Genomic DNA, 19,719 nt, shown 5'->3' with positions numbered 1-19,719 from the left:
TCTTTGTCCACAGTGGAGCGTTTTCTGAAGTGGTCTTAGCTGAAGAGAAGGCAACTGGAAAACTCTTTGCAGTGAAGTGCATTCCTAAGAAGGCACTGAAGGGCAAAGAAAGCAGCATAGAGAATGAGATAGCGGTTCTGAGAAGGTAAGTACCAGTGGGATGGACCTCCTTCCCTGGCTGACTTTGGATAATCATGGCCCTGATCCAAGGGAAGCAGAAGTCTAGAGCCACCCAAAAAGTGATCGCTCACTAGTGTGTGGTATCCAGCTTGCTGCTCACATCATCACGATCGAGCTGTTCCACCACTCCTCAAAGTGTTTAGGGGAGCAGACCCTTATATGGCACCTGCTTTTGTGTGTTCAGAGCATATCTGAGCACTGTGCTGTGAAAAAAATCAAAAGCTTCTATTAATAAAGGATATTAGAAATAGCCTTGAAATTTTGGGGATTTGGGGTCAGTCCATAGCAAGACTTGTACGGATAAGCAAAGCAGAATGGCAGCAAGCCTTGTAGGGCCACAAAACAAAATGTCACAGCCCCACATTCTTCCTGAGTAACCTTCCTCTCCACTTCGTCCCTGCCTGGGACCACCAGAGCCTGGTCAATGAGGCCTCACTGCCATCAGGACAGACCCAGGGCCGCCAAGGGGGTCAAGGGGGCCTGTCCTCTCCGGCAGCACGTGTGATACGTGTCCCAGAGCAAATGGGTCTCGATAGCTTTTCAGTGTAAGGGTTTCTGCTTATTTGTTTCATTGTTTGGCTGGTTTCTAGGTTCCCTGGGTTGTCTATTAGGGACCAAAAGAGTTTCAGATGGATCTGTGGTGGATTGCATGAAATAATTCTGTGGAAGAGAATTTGGGAAAACAAATTACTCTAAGTACATTAGCATCAAGCATAAAAACACCATGTTAATGAAATATTTATTTAAATTGCTCATTTTCCTATATGAAATCACTTGGAAAATAGAGTATTTGCTTGGTATTAAGTTGCAGCCACTTTGCAGGTGTTTGACATCTCAGATGGGGTTCTGGGTAGGCCCAGAGCCTTCCAGAGGCTCCACGTGGGGCACGGGCGGTGACGTGAGAACAGTGCCTTGGTTTCCATGTGACTCCCTCATAGGCCTAGAGGCCACAAAGCTGGGGATGTCCGTGTTTGCGCTGTGTTATTTTCCGTCTATTTACATGGGCAGGGGACATGGATGTAGACTTCATAAGCGAGTCTTGGTTTATGCCATGGTCATTTTGATTTAATTCGTTTCTTCACACTGTGCTCAACTCAGCAACCACTTCTGGGGAAGAGGCATTTAAAAGCAGGGAGGGCCAGGAATCTGGAATAATTCATTTTGATAGTTTCTCACTATGAGCTGCTGGAGTGCCTCAAAGCGTGACCCTTTTTCCGGGAAAAAAGAACAAAGAAACAATTTCTCAGGGGATGAGAAGGTGACATATCTCCTGGGCTGATTTATTTTTTGGGCCTCTGCAAATGATTTACAAGTAGAATAAGAGGTGGTTCCACATCATAAGCAGTTGAAAGCAAAGTATATGTGTTGCAAAGAAAATAGTTTTGGAACCACAGTTAAAATGCTGTCACTGAAACATTCATTCATGTACCCAATATTTTTTAAATTCCTCTGCATCAGGCAGCACTGGTAGGCATTGAGGTTGAAAAGATACGGTAGAATTCTCACCCTCCAGGTGCTCCCAGTGGTGTTAGTAAGCAAGTGCAGTAACATGGTAGATGCTTTGAGAGACGTCTGACCGGGGGCTCAGGGTAGGGCGGCCCCTTCTTCTTTTGGGGTGGGGGGTGAGGAAAGGTTTCCTGGAGGAGGTAGGGCCAGACAATGAGTATGTTTTGCTGAGGGCAGAAAGGTGGAGGGACAGTCCAGCTAGAAGGAGCAGCCCGAACAGGCGTAAGGAGATGGGAGGCAGGCTGGGGTGCTGGGACCTCCACCTGGCTCATCTGACTGGGACAGAGGGTTCAGGGTGGGGCGTGGAAGACATGAGATTGGAGAGGTCGGGTTGTGGGGGGTTGTACACCCCACTTCATCCTGCAGACAGTGGGGAGCCATTGAATGGTTTTAATGGAAGGAGCAATGTGATCAGGATTGTCTCATAAAGGTGGCAGAATTTAGGAGAATAGTTTAGAGGGGGCAAGACTCAATGCAGGGGAGCAGTTAAGAGGTCACTGGAGGGGTCTGGGAAGCAGCGCATTAAAACGGGCTGTGGGTTGGGATGGAAGAGACAAATAGTGTGTTCACAACGTGGAATCTCTAGCACTTTGGGATTTGGAAGGAGTGCGGAGAGGTTTGAGGGGAGATAGATAACTACTAGGCTTCCATTGGATAAGTGAGTGGGTGATGACCTCATTCCCTGAGATAAAAATACAAGAACAGGAGGGCAGGTGATGAGTTCTGAAGCAGGCTTGCTGTGTTTGGGGTCTTGGGAATGGCTTGATGAATATGGCCTGCTGACTCCATCTGAGTCTGAAGCACAGCTGTGATCTGGGCTTGCTGGATGTCAGTTTTCTGAAACAACATATACAAACAAAACTCTTGGTACTTTCCATACTTAAATCATTGCAGACAGGGTCTCACAGAGACCGGCTTTACTCCAAATTCTTGCACGTGCCCTGCTCATGTGGGTGTTTGCACTCTCTCCTCCATCCCAGCAGGCCCATCTGAGAGACTGCATGCCCTCCCATGTGCTGGGCTTAGTGCAGGGTGAGAGATTTATGTATTTCATTGGATTGAAGTAACGTAGATAGTATATCCTTAAAGAGTCTTTATACTTGCCCTGAAAATAGTTCTGAAATGAATTTTCTACTTGATAAGTAGATATTAAATGTAGCTCAGAGGGAATAAAAAGTGGCAAGCATCACGGTGGGTGGTTGCTAGGCAGCAGAGAGCTGCTGGTCTGACTCTGGCTTTCAGGGGACAGATCTGTGAGATTCAGCACAAGCCTTACCCCACCCTGGTCCCACGGATGGAGTCTTTTGTTATTACAGAATATCCCATCATCAGTGTTATAGACCCCAGGTGGATTATAGAGCTTATAGTTTTTGTGGTGTTATTTACTTACAGGGCAGACACTTCCCAAATCTAATTTCAAGGCAACACATAAAATATTTTTGGAGAAGTAGAAAAGCAGATATAGAAACAGTCTGCATTGATGTAAGAGAGGAAGAGAGAAGGAGACGTGTAAAGATGGAAAATGGGAGAAGCAAAACAACCGTATCTAAAGTAGCCTTTTCCTAATAGTTGGATAAACTGAGGCTCAGCCTGGTTAGAGGCACTGTCTGCATGAACTGCAGCACCACAACTCAACATGCTTTTCTCATGGTTACTTTGTGGAGTCCAAGCTTGGGGAAGGGGCCTGGGTAGGAGCTTCTGTTAAATTGTGTGTTTTCCATCTGAGGACACTGGGGAGTTTCAGCTGATGGCTTCTGCTTTTTTTCCCTCTAAATCAGTGGTTCTCAGCCCTGGTTGCACGTTAAAATCACCTGGAATGCTTTCTGGACCATCCTGATGCCAGATGAATTAGATCCTAGACCAACTGAGGGAGAATTGCAGGTTATGATGGGCACTGGAAGGTTTTATGCACCCACCCCGAGATTGTACTGCGCAGCCAACTCAGTGTTGAGAATAACTGTTCCAGGGCCCTTGCCTCCTGTCCCACGTTGGGGCTGAAGATGCGCTTTCTGCGTCAGGAGTATGGAGAGACGTGGACACATAGAAACACACCAGACAATGCTTCCTTTGGGACAGGTTGCACTGGGACGAGCAAACTCAAATGTGGTCCATTTTGAAGAGCTGGGCTTCATCATGAGAGAGGGGAATGGACTTGAGCCCATTGTCCGGTCACTGGGGAGCAGGCACCAGTTCTGGCCAGGTTCAAGAGCGAGAACCTGGCTCTTTGGGGTGGCAGGAGTTGTGGCAGAAATGGCCATTCTTGGCCCAGACAGGCTGGTATAGGGATTGGTCAGCTCAGCTCGACTCCGTGACGAGTGCACAGTCAGAAAAGGGCAGGGCTTCTAAAGGCAGCGGAGGCCAAGCCCCAGCCCTCCCTGAGGCTGAGGACAGGGTGGATCACGGGGAGCGTGTGGGGCTGGGCCTTTTGGAGGGATGGTGTGTCAGCACCTTAACCAGGCCACAGCGGGATTCCACAGGCCCCAGGTCCTCCTTGCAGTAGCTTGACTCTCTGGTTCTTAGACCAGTTGTGTCTCTCTCTGTGCAGACTAACTGGAGGAGCAGCTTTAGTGCCCAAAGGAGAGGACAGCTGGTTTTGTATTAATAGTCTGCAGAGAGTGGCTTCTCTGCAGATTAACTCATTTAGATCTGGCTTGCTTTTGCTTCTGTGGCTTTGTTCTGACGGCAGTCTGGCTCTGTTCACTTGCTTAAATTACTGCCAAGTGCCAGTTTATTGTGTGTGTTAGAGAAACAGACGCCTCAATAGAAATTTATCAATTCAGGGTGAAGTGAACCACTTTTCCAATGACTGAAAATGGCCAAGCTGGTAAGGCTGATACTTCAGTTTCTCAGACACCAATGCAGCTATTTAAGGATGTATCTCGTCTGTGTAGAACACAGTGTTCTAATACAGAGAGACCTTTTCTCTGGAAAGGTAGTTTTAGAATTAAGGACCCAGGCAGCAAGTGTGAAAAGTCATGGTTTATAGCCACATGGTAACAAATAAAGAGTCAAGTACATCTCTTTCGATCCTAGAAAGCCCTTGGCTGTCCTGGAAAACCCTTACTGAAAGTTACTTGATTTTGAAACAAAACAAAACAAAAACGAAAATGTACAGCACAAGTAAAACAGAGGCTGAGGAATATGATGAGTTATTTGGTGGAGGTTATTGTTGTATTGTGTGTGTTTGTGCTTGAAGTAACACTGTTGCCAAACCTGGAGCATGCATGTGTGGGCGTGTCTGCTAACTGGCCACAGGCCTGCGGGAATGTTCACCAGCCCACCCTGAACCGGTTCAAAGCAGGCTCAACGACAGCATTGAGTCTCAGAGAGCTGACACTCCCCGATGGCCCTAGCAGAGACCTGACCTCGAGATTTTGCCTTGTAGGGGTGCTTCCTGCTTTTGCTCTGTACCTAAGGCCCCTATTTCTGGGAGCAAGCCCTTGCAGATCTGACGCCTGAGTGAGGCATCTCTCCCTGCCAGGCAGACAGTAGACTCAGCTTTGTTCACACCACCATTTGGTGGTCATTGTTTATTTCATCTTAACAGTGTATATGCATCTAAGGAGTAAAACTGGTCTGATGCCGGTGCAACTTTACAGCCAGGGAGGATTCATTGGGTGCTTACAAGTGGCCTCATGCAGTGCTTTGTCCATAGCAGATAATCAAAACCATTTTTTATTTGATTTGAAATCCAGTACCAGTGCATGCGATCAATTTCTCAGGCATTACTTACAGAACTCTAGGAGAGGCCAGCAAATAGAATTGGGGCTATCCCTAACTATGAGCGGGAGCGCTCAGAGCAGCTTGAGCCTGTGTGTTGGTTTATCATCTGTCCGGTGACCACAAGCCTTTGGGGCCTCCCCTGCCCATGGTTTCTGCCTCCCCAACATTGCATGACATGTGACTCCCATGGAACAGGCCACCTCAGTTCCTCAGCCCTTGCTCCTGTAACACCAGGCAGATGAACACTTAGGGGCCTGTCTGATGTTGACCCTCCCCACCTTCCACAGTCACCTGTTGGGGAGAATCCAAACTCCTCTGTGACCTTCCTGACTGGCATGCACCTCTCTGTAGTTTATACCCCAAATGGAACAGATGGTTTCCTGCCCAAATGGCTCGGTCCCTGCCTCTCTCCCTCCCCTGCCTGAGATGCCCCTGCTTTAGGAGCCCCACTTGGTAGTACTTGCTGGGGGGCCATTCCTTGCGATCCCTCTAGACATGATACCATGGCACCAAGGTTATCTCTGTCTCTCTGGACTCTGTCTGTGAGGCCTGTTTCCTGAGACTGGATTTCCCGGCTCCAGCCTAGAACTAAAAGCATGACAGTGGTGGTGAGAGCCGGTGGGAGCCGTGATGGTAAGGAGGTCAGAAACACTGGGCTCGGCACTGACTGAGTGATGATGGATTAGGGTACAGAGGAAATCTGTGCTGACCCTGTCTCTGTGGCTTTGGTGACCCCAGGGATGGCAGGTGCATCAGCCAGTATGGGGCGCTCTAGAAGAGGAGGTGTGCTTTCGGGGAAGGCAATTCTCCTATGGCAACAGAGTGGGCTTAAATCTAGTCTGGCTGTTCCTACCACCTACTGTACTATATATATTACCTTGCAGATATTTAGCATAGTTGAAGAAACTGTATTTTATCGCACTTTTAGAAACAGTGTCAGTTATTAGCGTGCTTATTTCCCTGGGCTGTCTCCATCATCTAATCTGGGTGTGTGCTGGGGGGTTCAGGCAGCCCATGGTAAATTAGCTGGTAGTTTAAATTCCTCTAACAGTGTATCTTGACAAATGTTTCCCCCGCCTCAGTAAATTTACTTAGCTAATGATTTATGCAAATTTCACTAAGTGATTTTAATAGAAGTGTATATTGATCTTGCAGCAGAATATTTCTAAAAAGTCAGAATTGTTTATATTGCAGGATTGTACAGCATGAAAGATTAGGTACAAGGGGTCCTGCTGAGATGGAGCAGGATGGCAATAATAGAAAAAAAATACACCAAAGATCTGTTAAATTTTAGGTTGTGTCCATCCTGTTTTGTTTTTTTTTTACATGGTTTTGGCCTCATTTTTATAGGTAGATAAATAACCTTAATGAAGTTTTACTTGTGACTCATCTAGATTAAACTATATATAATTTGGTGAATACATTTTATGTTATATACTTGAAATCCGGGTCACCATTTGTGTGGTTTAAACATTTTAAAGCTGTGTAACTGACTTTTTGTTTTCTCGGAATCAGCTTAAAATTGAGGCCAGAGTCTTTGGTGGTCTGAAGTTTTCAGGAAACACACAATTAAAGGAATAATTTCTAAAATAATAGTGGCATGGGATTTAATAAATTGGATTTAATATCCATTTTGTAGCCATTTACAGTTTTCTTTTATAAATATTTAGCAGATAGTGTTACCTGTGTGATTCAGACATATGGTAGGTGTCACAGGGGAACCCAAACACAGGCAAGAATATTTGTGAGCAGATACAGAGCCATGAGAGATGTAGTGTCCTCATTTTTCTTGGAGGCCACAGGCTCAGTCTGCTAGATGCACACACATATGTATGTGTATATGTGCATACATGGATGCACGTATAGGTAATATAGTCCATATGTATATATATATATATATATATATATATATATATATATATATACACATAAACACACATTTGAAACACATTTTAGTTTTCTAATATCTTTCCACTGAAGAGCAAAAAAGTCCTTTTTGCTTAATTTAGTAAATTTACCCTCAAAGCTGTTAAAAATGTGCTGTCAAGGAAACTAAATAAGGCAATAAGGCACATGAAAAGACTTTTTAAACTTAAAATTTTTCAAATGTTAGACATTACCACTCCAATTATACTATTATATGAGTTCAGAATAAGTAAGGTAAGAACGTAGGAAGAGCATAGCTCAGGTAAGAGCAGAAACTGTTGTATCCATTTCATGGAAGGAGAAACTGAAGGGCAGAGTGTGTCTTCGGGTGAGTGATGGAGCGGGGCAGACAGCAGAGAGTTTCTTGCTTGCAGAACTGTTCTCATCTTTTAGGGTACCCGGCCTTCCCCTCTGTAAGGAATCTACTATTGGAACTTTGGATACTTTAGGAACAACCGAGAGGGATCCACAATCTTATGACTCCCAAAGAATAGTAAGAAATAAATGTCAATAGATGTTAACAGGTGGTGCATTGATGTGCTTAACTTCTTTTAGGTTCCTGAACCGATTCCAATATGTGTGTGGGTGGGGAGGGGGAATGTCTTCCCACACACACACCACCAAGCAGTTCTCAAACACCAGCAGGGTGTCAGAGAACTCAACTCCATTCTGATGCTATCTGCCTGGAGACAGCACCAGATTCCCCAGGTTAAGGGCTCCGTCCTACAAGACTGCCCTCCACCCCTGATTCCAAATTACCTGTGCTTCTGACCTACGGGCTACAGATTGGAAGTTCCCACAACCTATGCCCTAGGTTCGATTAATTGGCAAGAGCAGCTCACAGAACTCAGGAAAACACTTAGGCTACCAGTTTAATAAAGGATGCCGTAAAGGAGACAACAGCCAGATAAAAGATACACAGGGCAAGTTCCCAAATAAAGGAGCTTCTGTCCTTGTAGAGCTTGGGGCCTGGCTCATGGCATATGGAGACATTCTGGTTCCCCAAGCATAGAAGCTCTCTCTGGGACAAAGAAGCAGGATCCCTTAGAGCAGAAAGCAGTAAGCTCTTCTCAGGGGTTTTTGTGAGACCTTCATTGCATAGTCATGATTGACTAAACTATTGGCCATTGGCTGATCCAACCTCCAGCCCCCGTGGATGGGGTCCAAAAGTCTCTGATTAACAGGACAGAATGAGACCAGATATGCCTGGGAAATAGATATTTGGTCATCTGAATGACAAAGTATGTATTTCTTATGACTCATTATATTGAAATAGATGTCAATGAATTAAATTAATAGACTGGTAACTCTAAAACTCAGAATTCAACCTCTTTCCCCAACCTAGCAAATTAAATCTTGAGCAATTTTATATCTGTCCTTTGAGATTTCAATACAGATATTATACTCACTGTCATAATTTAGAAACTAGCTGGGCCTTTTACAATGATTTTTTTTTTTATGTAATCCCCTCAGTAAACCTGTGAAGTGGATATTATTTATCCACATCTTACAGATGAGGAACTGGGACTTTTAAAGAAATTTCTGGGAGCCACATAATCACAGGTAGAGCAGGGGGTCAGACCTAGGTCAATCTGTCTTTCCCATCATGGGTTTGATCTGTTTGATGTCTCCATGTTGTCTCTTTAAGACAGGGCCACATATTCTTGATGTAGGCAGCTGCCCACTGCATGTAAGGGTGCTCATTCATGGTGAAAAGGAAAATCTCAAATTATTTATTTTGTACTGCCATTAGAGAGGCAGTATAAAATAGTGGTGAAGATCTGAGAACCAGTCTGCCTGTTTTCATCGGATTGTTCTACTTAGAAGCTGTGTGATGTTAGACAAATTACTTATTCTCTGTGCCTCTGTTGTCAGGAACATGGGGATGATATATTGGTGCTTGACTTACACAGTTGTAGGGATTAAAGAACCAGTTCATCCAAGGGACTTAGAACCATTCCTGGCACATATTGTGGCCTCTCCAAATGTCGGCTGTTTCTGTTATTACCTGTACAGGGGATGCCTTACTAGATGAGGAATAGGGAGATGGCGCCTTCCAGAAATAACATCACCCAAGTGTGTCTTCCGTGGAAGGTGCTCCGCTGGAGCGCAGCGGAGCCCTGCTGGCAGAGGAAATGGTGCCAGCAGCGGTCAGGGGGCTGGCCCTTGTCCAGGAGAGGGTGCTGCTCTGATAAAACCCAGTGTGGCTGAAGAATGGTCAAGAGTATGTCAGCTTTCCTGTTTTTTCTTGCTGAAAACAACTATAGAAATTGCCCCTTTTTTTTCCCTCTCTGTGTCTGCTTCCCTAACATTGGTCACAGGGCATTAGAACTGGACATAGAGCATAGAAATCTTGGTCCAGTCCTCTTCACTTCCAGGTGAAAGGTCCGGAAAGGTTAAGTGACTGGCACAAGGTCACGTAGCTAACTCAAGCACCTGTGCAGCCACAGTAATGGTTTCTGGCCTAACTGAGAACTCCTCCCACATAACCATGCAGGCTGTGTGGTAGAGCATCCCTCTGGGAATGCAAAAAAATAGCTCCTCCTTGTCTTTCAAAGCCCCTGTCATATTTGGCAGGGACTTGGACTCTGCCCCGGAGCTCGGCCAGTGTCTAGTGTTGGGTATGGTGTCTGGTTCCAAAAGTTCCCTGGGTGACTCAGCTGGATGTGCCTCTCTCTCTGCCTCCCCTGCCTTCGTGGTAATGCGGTGCTGCAGTGTCACTCTCCTGCTCGGGTGCATGCTGCCTCCTGTCCTCTGTAGCTCACTGGAAAGGAGCTCGAGGCCCAGTCCAGAGCCAGCATTTAGGATGAAGCATCAGGAATGCTTCGTGCCCAGTTCAGGTGTGTTTGGTGACTTTTGTGCCAGATTCTTGTGGCTAGAATGAAGATCCTGCTTCTTTGAGGTTCACTAGGGAGAAGCCGGCCACAGACTGGGTGGTACTTTGGAAAACGTGGGAAGTGCTGCTCGGGGAGTGAGGTTGTCCTCCAGAAAACCTCCCCACCCTCCCCTTCTGGCTGTGGCTAGAGGCCCGTGCTGAGTACCCAAGCCCCGCCTCTAGGCCTTTTCTGCCCACTTTGGCCCTTGCCCTCTCTGTACCTTTCCAGAATGTTCTAGAAATAAGGGAAGGGCTGCCATGGACACCAGAGGGCTTTGAGAGATACTGGGTCATCTGAGAGTGGCCCAGGGTAGGTGAAGCAGAGATGGGGAAGCCACTGATCAGAGCCTGAGTTAGCCACCAAGAACAGGAACTGTTTGTAGGAAAGGCCCATCTGTTCAAGAAGCCACGGAATTTTCCTCCAACTTGTATGCACCAGTATGTAACATTTTCTAGGTATAAAAGCAAACTTACAGAAAGACGTTCTCACTCAAGCATTAGATATCCTTTCCAGTGAGTCTCCTAGCCCAAGAACAAAGGGGTAATGCAGCTGTATTTAATAATGAATGCTCTCCTGGGTCAAGGTAAGTTGGTTTGAATTGTATTTCCACAAATAGAAATCGATTCCCTAGCTGTAAATACCTGGTGTGTTGTGTTTGTGTGTTTGTCTAATCCCAGCAGGCTCCCTCCAAGACAGAGCCACTTGGTACAGCCACTGGGAGGGGGCCCTTTAGGATGGCAGTGAGCGCCTCGGGTCTTGGGATGAATGTCTGTGATACCCTCCATAGCATTAAAACTGGGGAGGCGAATCCATTTGTGAGGGCAGCTTTCTGTTTAACTCCATAAACGTTTATTTTCTGTTGGATTCATAACATGGCACCTTGTAGGTAGGCTCTGGGAATTCCCATACCTACTTTCACTCAGGTTTTCTTTAAAGATGGCAGTAGGATGGTCAGAATGCTCACTGACTTGTTCTGGGGCCCAGTGTGAGGCAGGTCCTCCTTCCCCTACCTCCCTCCCTTTGTGTGTGTCTTTTCTTTTTATGGGAGTGCTTTGCTTCTTAAAACCTTGTAGAAGACTGTAGATTCAAATATGTCAGCTAAATTTGACCCACCAACCGTGTCCATCCACATTGCTTATACTTATATCTCACAATGCTGAAAAAAGAAAAAGGTGCTTATTGATAGAATTTCCTGGAGAAATATAGCAAGTAGTTTTTACTTTCCACAGCATAGTCATTTAATTAAGTGACATAGTATTTGGATGCTTTAGCTCATTTGGGCAGTTCAGGGTCAATCACGTCAAGTTATTATGAAGTGTAATATTGTTAATATTCAGTTACTATAACTTTTCCAAAAATAATATTCCTGTTTAAAAACTAACTTAAAATGAGTGGTTTTCATCCTTCATAAAGATCATAGTGTCAAGCAGTATAGTACAAACCTCTGAATTGGAACTGTTTTGAAGAAACTACTCATGCAAAAAGTATGCCTGATATTTTCATAATATTGTTATTGAGCTGGATGAACAGATGGCAGTGGGACTTTTCAGTGTATACATCTCAGTCTCTTGTATTCTCTGTGCTCAGGAGTTCAATTAGTTGTACATTTTTAATCTTCTTTACAGCAATGAGCTGCATTCACTTGCATAAACCATAATTTTTTGAATTAACTAATGCATAATATCAATATATCATTTAGAAGTTTTCCATTGTGTGTTTTTTTGAGTGGTATCCTCTACTACATTTATTATATGAACTCTTGTTATTTTGAACTCAGTTTGCTCAGATTACAGATCCGGTTGAAATTTATCTTTTCTACTATTCTTAAAAATTGTGTGGTGAGCATATGACAGAATAAAAAACCCTTGCCGAAGTGTTATGAAACCTATGTAGGAAAATGAACATTTTTAGGTTCTTGCAACCAGCATGCTAAATGTCAGTAATTGCCTTTTCACCTGAATGGATGTGGCAGTGCCCCTGGGTAGCTGTAGGTTTAAGAGTCTGCAAGCACTTTGGGTAACTCCCTTTATTATAGCCAGACTTTTCAGTAATTAGCCTTGTCTCCTTCCACTTACTCTGAATTGGAGAGCTCTTTAATCTATTTAAGAAGACTGCATCACACTTCCAAGACTGTTGATATTTTCCAAGTTTTTCATTCATTTCTCCCTCACTTCATTTACCTCTTCAAGATCTGTGATGAAAGGAACCGTTAGTGTGGGGTCTGTCCTCTGACTGCCTAGGTATCATCTCCTCTGTCTGGAGTGCTCTTCCTCTGGACTGGTCTAGCCTTCCCTGAGGTCTGGTGTTCTGGTGCATAGCTGCTCTGGGTGTGGTCTGCACACAGCAGCATCCGCATCTCCTGGGGGCTTGTTAGGGATGCAGAGTCTCAGGTCCACTTCAGACCCGGGAGAGAGAAGGTGCAGTGTATCTCGATCCTCAATTGATTTCTTTGCCTGCTGCCCTTCGAGAAACTCCTTCGGATACCAGGATGATTTAGCTGCCACTCCTGATGCTCCAGGAATGTCTGGTATTTTCTTCCCTTGTACACTTTTCACAATATAAAGTAATCACCCATTTCCTTGTCTGTCTTTCTTATTACATTTAAATCTTATTAAAGATATCTGAAATCCAAATGTATTTCTAGTATTTGGAGAAGTCCCTGCTATATGGTAGGGGCTTTGTATGTTTTTGTTAAATTGAATTATACCAATTTCACAAGAGGGAAGATTGGAAAAGACAATAGGTATTCCCTTTCCTCTAAAAAAATCAAAATGCTTTATTTCTTTGAGTGAACAGAATCCTCAAGTATTTTGAAAACATAAGCATGTGTATCCTAACAAAGACGTCTTGAGAGTGGCAAATTTGTATTCATCTCAAAGATGGAAATCACTAAAAGACTAAAAACTAAAAAAAAAAAAAGTTTCGAAATAATGCATTAAATCCTTAGCAGAATTTAGAATTGGCTCCAAATTTCCAGTTTTGCTGTCAGTTCTTCTCAGATGGGACATGTAATACTCTCTTTTCAAATGCAGACAAGAGAGGGAAATGTGTGAATAGCATACCAAAGGCATGCCCCTTTTGTTTAAAATAATTCTGGTTGAGATTTGCCTCTCTTGTTTACAGCTTGTCCAGAATTTTAAATATGAAAAGATGCTATTAATGATTCTAAAGTTTCAATGAGTAAACTAGCTTCTAGAAAGAAACTGGCTTTGTTTTGAGCTGAATTACTAGATTTCATGCCTTGAAACATGATTGGTCACCATACTTCCAAAAATGAGTGAAACGTAATCCACACCTCATGGAGCTGGTGCATTGAGACAAGTACTGGGAGGTAAGGAAAGAGGGAAGCGAGTTTTTAAAGTTTGAGTGTTTGGGAAAACTTGGGGGCCTTAACCTAAATAGAGAAACCAAGAACATGGCAGGACACAGTGCTATTCGTTTGGATATTTTTCTTTCCCTCCAATAGGATATCTAATGAGGGAATTAATTAATATGACCCCATAGACATGAGGCTAGCCCTGAAGGCAGTCAGGCCACAAGCCTGCAGCTCTGTGCTTGTTTCAGTTAAGGATGCCTACGGAGGAGGTTGGCATGTTGCTGGCTAGGACATTGGGCAAGGTAGGGAGAGAGGGTGTGAGGGAACTGGGTTGTTTTTACCAGTGTGCATGGAGTGTCCTCAGATGGCAAAAGGGATGAAGGATCTCTGTGGGGTCTCTTTATAAGGGCACTATCCCATTCATGTGGGCTCCACTCTGTGACCTAAGCACCTCCCAAAGGCCCCCCTCCCTTATACCTTCAGCTTGGGGGATTCCAGCAAATGAATTTGGGGGACACAAACATCCAGTCCATACTACCTCCCTACTTTTCTGAGGGCTCTTTCTTTTCTCCTTTGCAGACTGCTCTGCTTCCTCCTATTCTAAATGGGGACATTTTTTGGAAATTGATTCCCAATCTGCTTTTCTCTCCACATGTTCACCTGTGTAGAATTTCCAGGTCTTGTCTCTTATTTTAATGTGGAGGCCTTCTACTTACAATTTTACGTTGCACGATAAAAAAGAAATTAAGAATCACAAATATCATAGAATTGACAGGCAGACAGTCACAGGCCTGTGAGTCGTTCCAAGGGAAGAGTGGCCCACAGAAGTGCCTCTGGTCACCCACCTTCCCCTTGAGAAGCCATAAGGCAGGTTGCATGTGTCCAGTTAAGAGAATCTGTGGATTGAATCACCTAGCTTTACCTAAACTAACCTTCACAAAGTAGACAAAGAACTTAAGAAGATTTCCTGAAGGAAATCATGGCTTGCACATGAAAGACCTGCCTCTTCTATACTAGCCAGGAATCCTTTGTCAACCGGGTTGTGATGATGAAACACAAAGGGGCCTTAAAAACCTGTTGCACTTGCCCAGTGGAATCATTTAGCAAGATGTCTGCTCTAAGCTTTTCTTCTTATGCCTCTCTTGGGCATTTTTCCTTGAGCAGAGAATCCAACAATCCTATCTCTTCTGTGGAGACAGATTGCCCTGGGAAACCTCCTAGGATCTTTGGGCAGAGCCAGAATTCCCAAGTGAGAGTATCCTGAAGGTTTAGTCATCCAAACCTGGCTGTGTGAGCCAGGTCTCTCCTGTCTCTAGGTATTTCTTAAGACTACAGTTTGCTTATCAACATGATCTCTAAATAATTAGGCTAACTGATGTTTCTGAATTGGAAATCTAGGCTGTACCAATGTAGTCAGACTAAAATGCATATTTAAAAAACACAACTGACCCTTGAACAACACAGGTTTGAACTTTGCAGCTCCACTTATATGCAGATTCTTTTCAGTGAATGTATTGGAAAATTTTTAGAGATTTGTGACAATTTGAAAATTATATTTTCTAGTTTATTGTAAGAATGCAGTATATAATACATGTACAAAATATTTGTTGATCAGCTATTTATGTTACTTGGTTAGGTTTCAGATCAATAGTAGGCAATTAGTAGTTAAGCTTTAGGGGCGTCAGAAGGTATATGTGGGATTTTGACTGCATGAGGGTCAGTGCCCATAACCTCTGAATTATTCAAGGGTCAGCTCTCTCTATGTAATACATACAGCTTCAATGAAGGGTGGGAGCCAGCTGGGGTTGGCAACTTGTCTCCCAGGTCACAGTACTTGATGTACAAAACTAGTGACTCTGAAAGTGTTGAATTAGCTACAGATTAACTCCTGGGAAAACTCTTTCACATGGCAGTGGGAAATGCGCTTTGTATGCAGAAGCCTTACTGTTCAAACAGGGCTTGTTCACCAGCTCTAGCTTCATTCTATCCTTGAAAAATGGGGTATAAATCATCACTGAATCATGTCTCATTGAAGTCCAATTAGAGAGTGTAAAAATCAGGAGTCATGGAACACCGTGTCCTGCTGGTTGGGTACCAGCCGAAGTAGAATGTGTGGGGTTTGGGGAAGGTACCAGAGGGGCCACGAGAGTGGCTGTTCCAAAGGTCGGAAATTAGGTTCTGGGAGGACAGCCAGGAGTGACCGGTATTATTTTACCTGGAGAAATGTGACAAGTGGCATCAGTTAACATATATTTATTATTGTATTTGGCCAGCATTCTGTGGGACACTGCACTTTTTAAATTTCAAGTCCTTGAAGATGTAGAATCATAGCATGTAGACATAATAATCCATCTCTTTTATTTTACAGTGAAGATAATGAGTCCTAGAGAAATTAAACAACTGCAATTGGCTCCTCATTGTTATCTGGGGTGAGGATCAGGCATGGGACTTGAGGACCCAGAAGTGTTGGAAGGCAAACTTTCACCCTCTTAGGGTTCTTCTGGGCTGGGCCTGAGAATTAAACTGACATAAGGTAGATCAGTAGGAGAAAAGCATATAGATTTTTTAATACAAGTTTTATGTGCCACGGGATTCTTCATAAAGAATGAAGATCCAAAGAAATGGTGAAAACTGTCTGCTTTTGTATCAGGTTGAACAAAGAGAGGCATTGAGGAAACATGCCTAAACTCTGTGGGGCAGCTGAAGGGAGATAAGAATTACTTTGACAAGGCCTATTTATGTAGAATTCTCTTGGTCTAACTTCTAGTCCTTGATGACAGGAGTGTTACTTGCCTTCTGGTGTACGGAGGACACCTTTCACGTCAGAATTCCATCTACTTCTTTGAAGAGAAAGAAGGAAGGTCAGGGTGTTTTTCTTGTATTTGCTGTTTTTACCTCAACATATTCAACATGCCAGAGCAGTGTATTTTGGGGTGGCATGTTTTGAACTCCTTCAGAAGTCACAGGGAAAATTTAAGTTGAGTAAAAACAATTTCTTGTCAGGGGAAGATTATCTATTTTGGATTGAGGGGTGAGAGCATTTTATCTGGAGAATATGGAAAATGCAGCCTGTTTTAGACAGCGACAGCTCTACCCAGGAGGCAGTAGGTGAGCTGATTTCTCAGTGGTTCTTAAATATGATGGTTCCAATTATAGTAGCTGGTTTCTTCTTGGCATGCAATATAAGAGAAATTGTCCTGGCAAACATATACTTTGATACTTGCTGTTGTTAAAATAGCTCATCCCATTTCCAGTCAGATATGTTTTCAGATAAATAACAAAGATGATGCTGTTTTCCATTAGGATCCTTTGATTTTTATCTGATGTTATGAACAACTGAATCTCTTTGAGCATCTCCATGTTCCTGACTCACTTTGTGCTCTGGACATTCCCATTCAGGTGGCCTTTCCACTTTGAGTTTTTATCTTTTTGAGGACCGCATAAGAGTGGTTGTCTAACCAGATTTAAAGTAATCAGGACATTAGGATGGCAAAGTGGCTGTCAGCACTTGGGGACAGTATTGTCATGTTTTCAGCAGAGACGATTTTTGCATGCCTGGGAGCATTATTTTTCTTTTTCTCTTTGTGTGCTTGGAGAGCAGAAAGCTGGACTTGAAAATCTCAGGTTCTGGTTAGTATGAGTGTAGATTATTAAAAGGATGCCTAAACCTTCAGATTTATGGAAGTAAGAAAATAAAAAGTTAACAAGGCTAAGAGGCTTGTTATATGGGTATATTGCTTTTCTTTGGAAAAGTGGCAATAAGTTGTAAGCAATAGTTAAGGATGAGTAACATGATTCTCCAGGAAGAAAAAATCGGATATCCTTTGCCAAAGCCGTAGAGGCCGTTGTCCAAGAAAGAAGCCATAAATATGACTCGGCAGAGGAGGCAGGATGGTGATGATAGCAGCATTCCCACTGGCGAGCACACGTATTCTTGTGGTGGTGCCTATTTATCTCTGGGCTTTATACCAACACCACAGAGCAGGTATTGGATCTCCATTTTGCTGACTGAACTCAGAAAGGATCAGTGGCTTGCCAAAACTGAGATTAAAATGTAGGTCTTCCTCGAATCTAAGCCTTTTCTTGTGTAGTGTATTGCCTCTTAATACAAACATGTATTCCAATTCCTAGATTAAAGAAAGCTAACCAACTGCAATACGGGAAATTGCACATAGCTGTTTGAAAAGGCTACAAAAGCTGGGGGTCTATTTGGACAGGCTGGTTTGTTGTTAGGTGGGGAGCTGGTAGGCAGACCACATGTGTTGTCACCCCTACAAAGAGGGACAGTGAGGAGAAGCGCTTGTTGAGAAATTCATGACTCAGCCTCCTTTCTTGGAACTAACCATAGATCTATTTGGTGGCTCCAAAACGTCAGGGGCTTCTGAACTATCTGGAGGGCTGGTGAAAACCCATATTGCTGGGCTCAGCCGCAGATTCCAGGGCCCAAGACTCTGCTCAGCCCATGGTCTCCATTCTGACTGCAGCGACCAGGTACAGAACCCAGGGGGCCATGAAGATCAGCCCGAACTGCAACGGCTGGTCTCCAACGGCCTGCCACCTGGGTCATTTGGAGGCCCGCTAGAGGCTTCAGGACAGAAGCATGTGTGCTGTGCAATAGGGCATTTCCTCCTCAGAGAATGGAGCACTCTGAAGTATGCCTGGCCCAAGTTTTAACTGAAGGTCAGCTGCGGGGGGGAAACCACCAATGCCATCCACTTTGCTCAGCCTTTTGAGACAAGAGATTTGCCAGGATCACTGCTCTGATAAGTGGCCTTGTGGGTACAGCCCTTGGGGACATGAGTATTCATAGACTCCAACACTATTGGAAGGCCTGCTTTGGATGAATAATGCAATGGCTTTCTCCCACCAAACCAATATGATGTCTTCCACAAGTTATGAAAGATATTTTAAATATCTTTAAATTGTTTATACTCTGTTTTTTCAGCTTACACAGACCTTTAGCATTTCTTTGTTAAGGAAAAGCAACTCCAGTTAGCTTAAGCAAAAGATGTTTACTAGGAGAATACTAGTTTATCTTAGCTAACCAAAGGAAAAACTAACAACAAAGATTCTCCTGGAATCAAGTCTATTCCTGGAATGTCATTTTAGGAATTCATAATCATCTTTCTAGGGAATAACTCTTAGTATAGCTCAACCCTAAGTCTGACCCACTCATCCCTCTCTCTCTCCTTTTCCAAACTTGCATTGACCTATCTTGGCTCAAGAGTTATCCTTGGACCAGGCAGGTGGAGTCAGGCTCACATGGCATACCTGTGGCCTGTGGGTGCCCATCCTGGCGCTTCAGGACCTGTGCCCAGAAAGGGGGCATCCTTGTGAACCCAGCACCCCACCAAGAGTTACCTGCCCTATGTGATTCTCCAAAATGTGTTCACTTTTAAATGGGGGTCAGGGAATTTAAAAATGCATAATTACTGGAACTGAGGCATTTAGAACTTATTTCTGCTTACAGTAAAATTCTCTACTCACTCTAACAAGGGTGCTTTGTAAGGAGGGTCTCTGCCTTCAGAGAGATGCAGAGCATCCTGTTGGCTGACTTTTTGCAAGAAAAATGTCCTTTTTGTTTGTAACTGTTTTTAATCCTTTGTGAACTTCTCAGATAATTTTGAATCCAAGAGTCAGGAACGTGATAGCCCCATGGCACTGACATTTCCTCCTGCAGCCGGGTTCCCCCAGAGTTGGGTGGTACTGTGTGTTGCAGGAGCCACAGCAAGGGCCTAGGCTCCAGACGGCTCCTTTCTGTCTTCCTCTCCCAGAGCGCTCACCTTCCCCCTGGCTCCTAAGCCCCTTAGGGATCTTCTCAGAGCTAGAGGCTTCCACAAGGCTGGAGGCTGGATTTGAAAAAGCCATGGCCCAGGTGCTAGTGTTCCAAGGTGGGGAGATGGTGGGACGGGGCAGGGGGAGCTGCTGTGCCCCTAATGGTGCCATCTTCTGGGACTCCAAGTGGTAAAGAGCCCAGGTTCAATAAAATTAGACCAAGTACATATTTGAAAAGTCCGGATGTTTATGTGAGAGCCAATGCAATGTACAAAAGAAGGGCTGCATGAAGGTCCAGTCACCTGGCCAGCAAGTCTGACTTCCTTTGGTGAAAACTGCACCAGCTCTCCAAACCTAGTTCCAGGGGAAGACCTCACCAAAGAGAGGGAGCCTGGCACACGGCCTCTCCACAGCCCC

At 44.2% G+C, this 19,719-nt stretch overlaps 1 protein-coding gene across 6 annotated transcripts in view; it reads left to right on the top strand.

Annotated features, from left to right (window-relative positions):
- Positions 1–19,719, top strand: part of CAMK1D (calcium/calmodulin dependent protein kinase ID) — a 393,502-nt gene that overhangs the window by 161,214 nt on the left and 212,569 nt on the right. For all 6 annotated transcript variants that reach the window (XM_036908125.2, XM_036908128.2, XM_036908127.2 and 3 more), the window contains exon 2: positions 14–145. In XM_036908125.2, coding sequence (XP_036764020.2) covers positions 14–145 — 132 coding nt within the window. The remainder of the gene's footprint in view (positions 1–13; positions 146–19,719) is intronic.

Source organism: Manis pentadactyla, chromosome 3 (assembly GCF_030020395.1).
Source record: "Manis pentadactyla isolate mManPen7 chromosome 3, mManPen7.hap1, whole genome shotgun sequence".
Taxonomy (NCBI): Eukaryota; Metazoa; Chordata; class Mammalia; order Pholidota; family Manidae; genus Manis; species Manis pentadactyla.
Note: the sequence above shows the minus strand (reverse complement) of the source record. Positions and strands in the feature narration are given on the sequence as shown.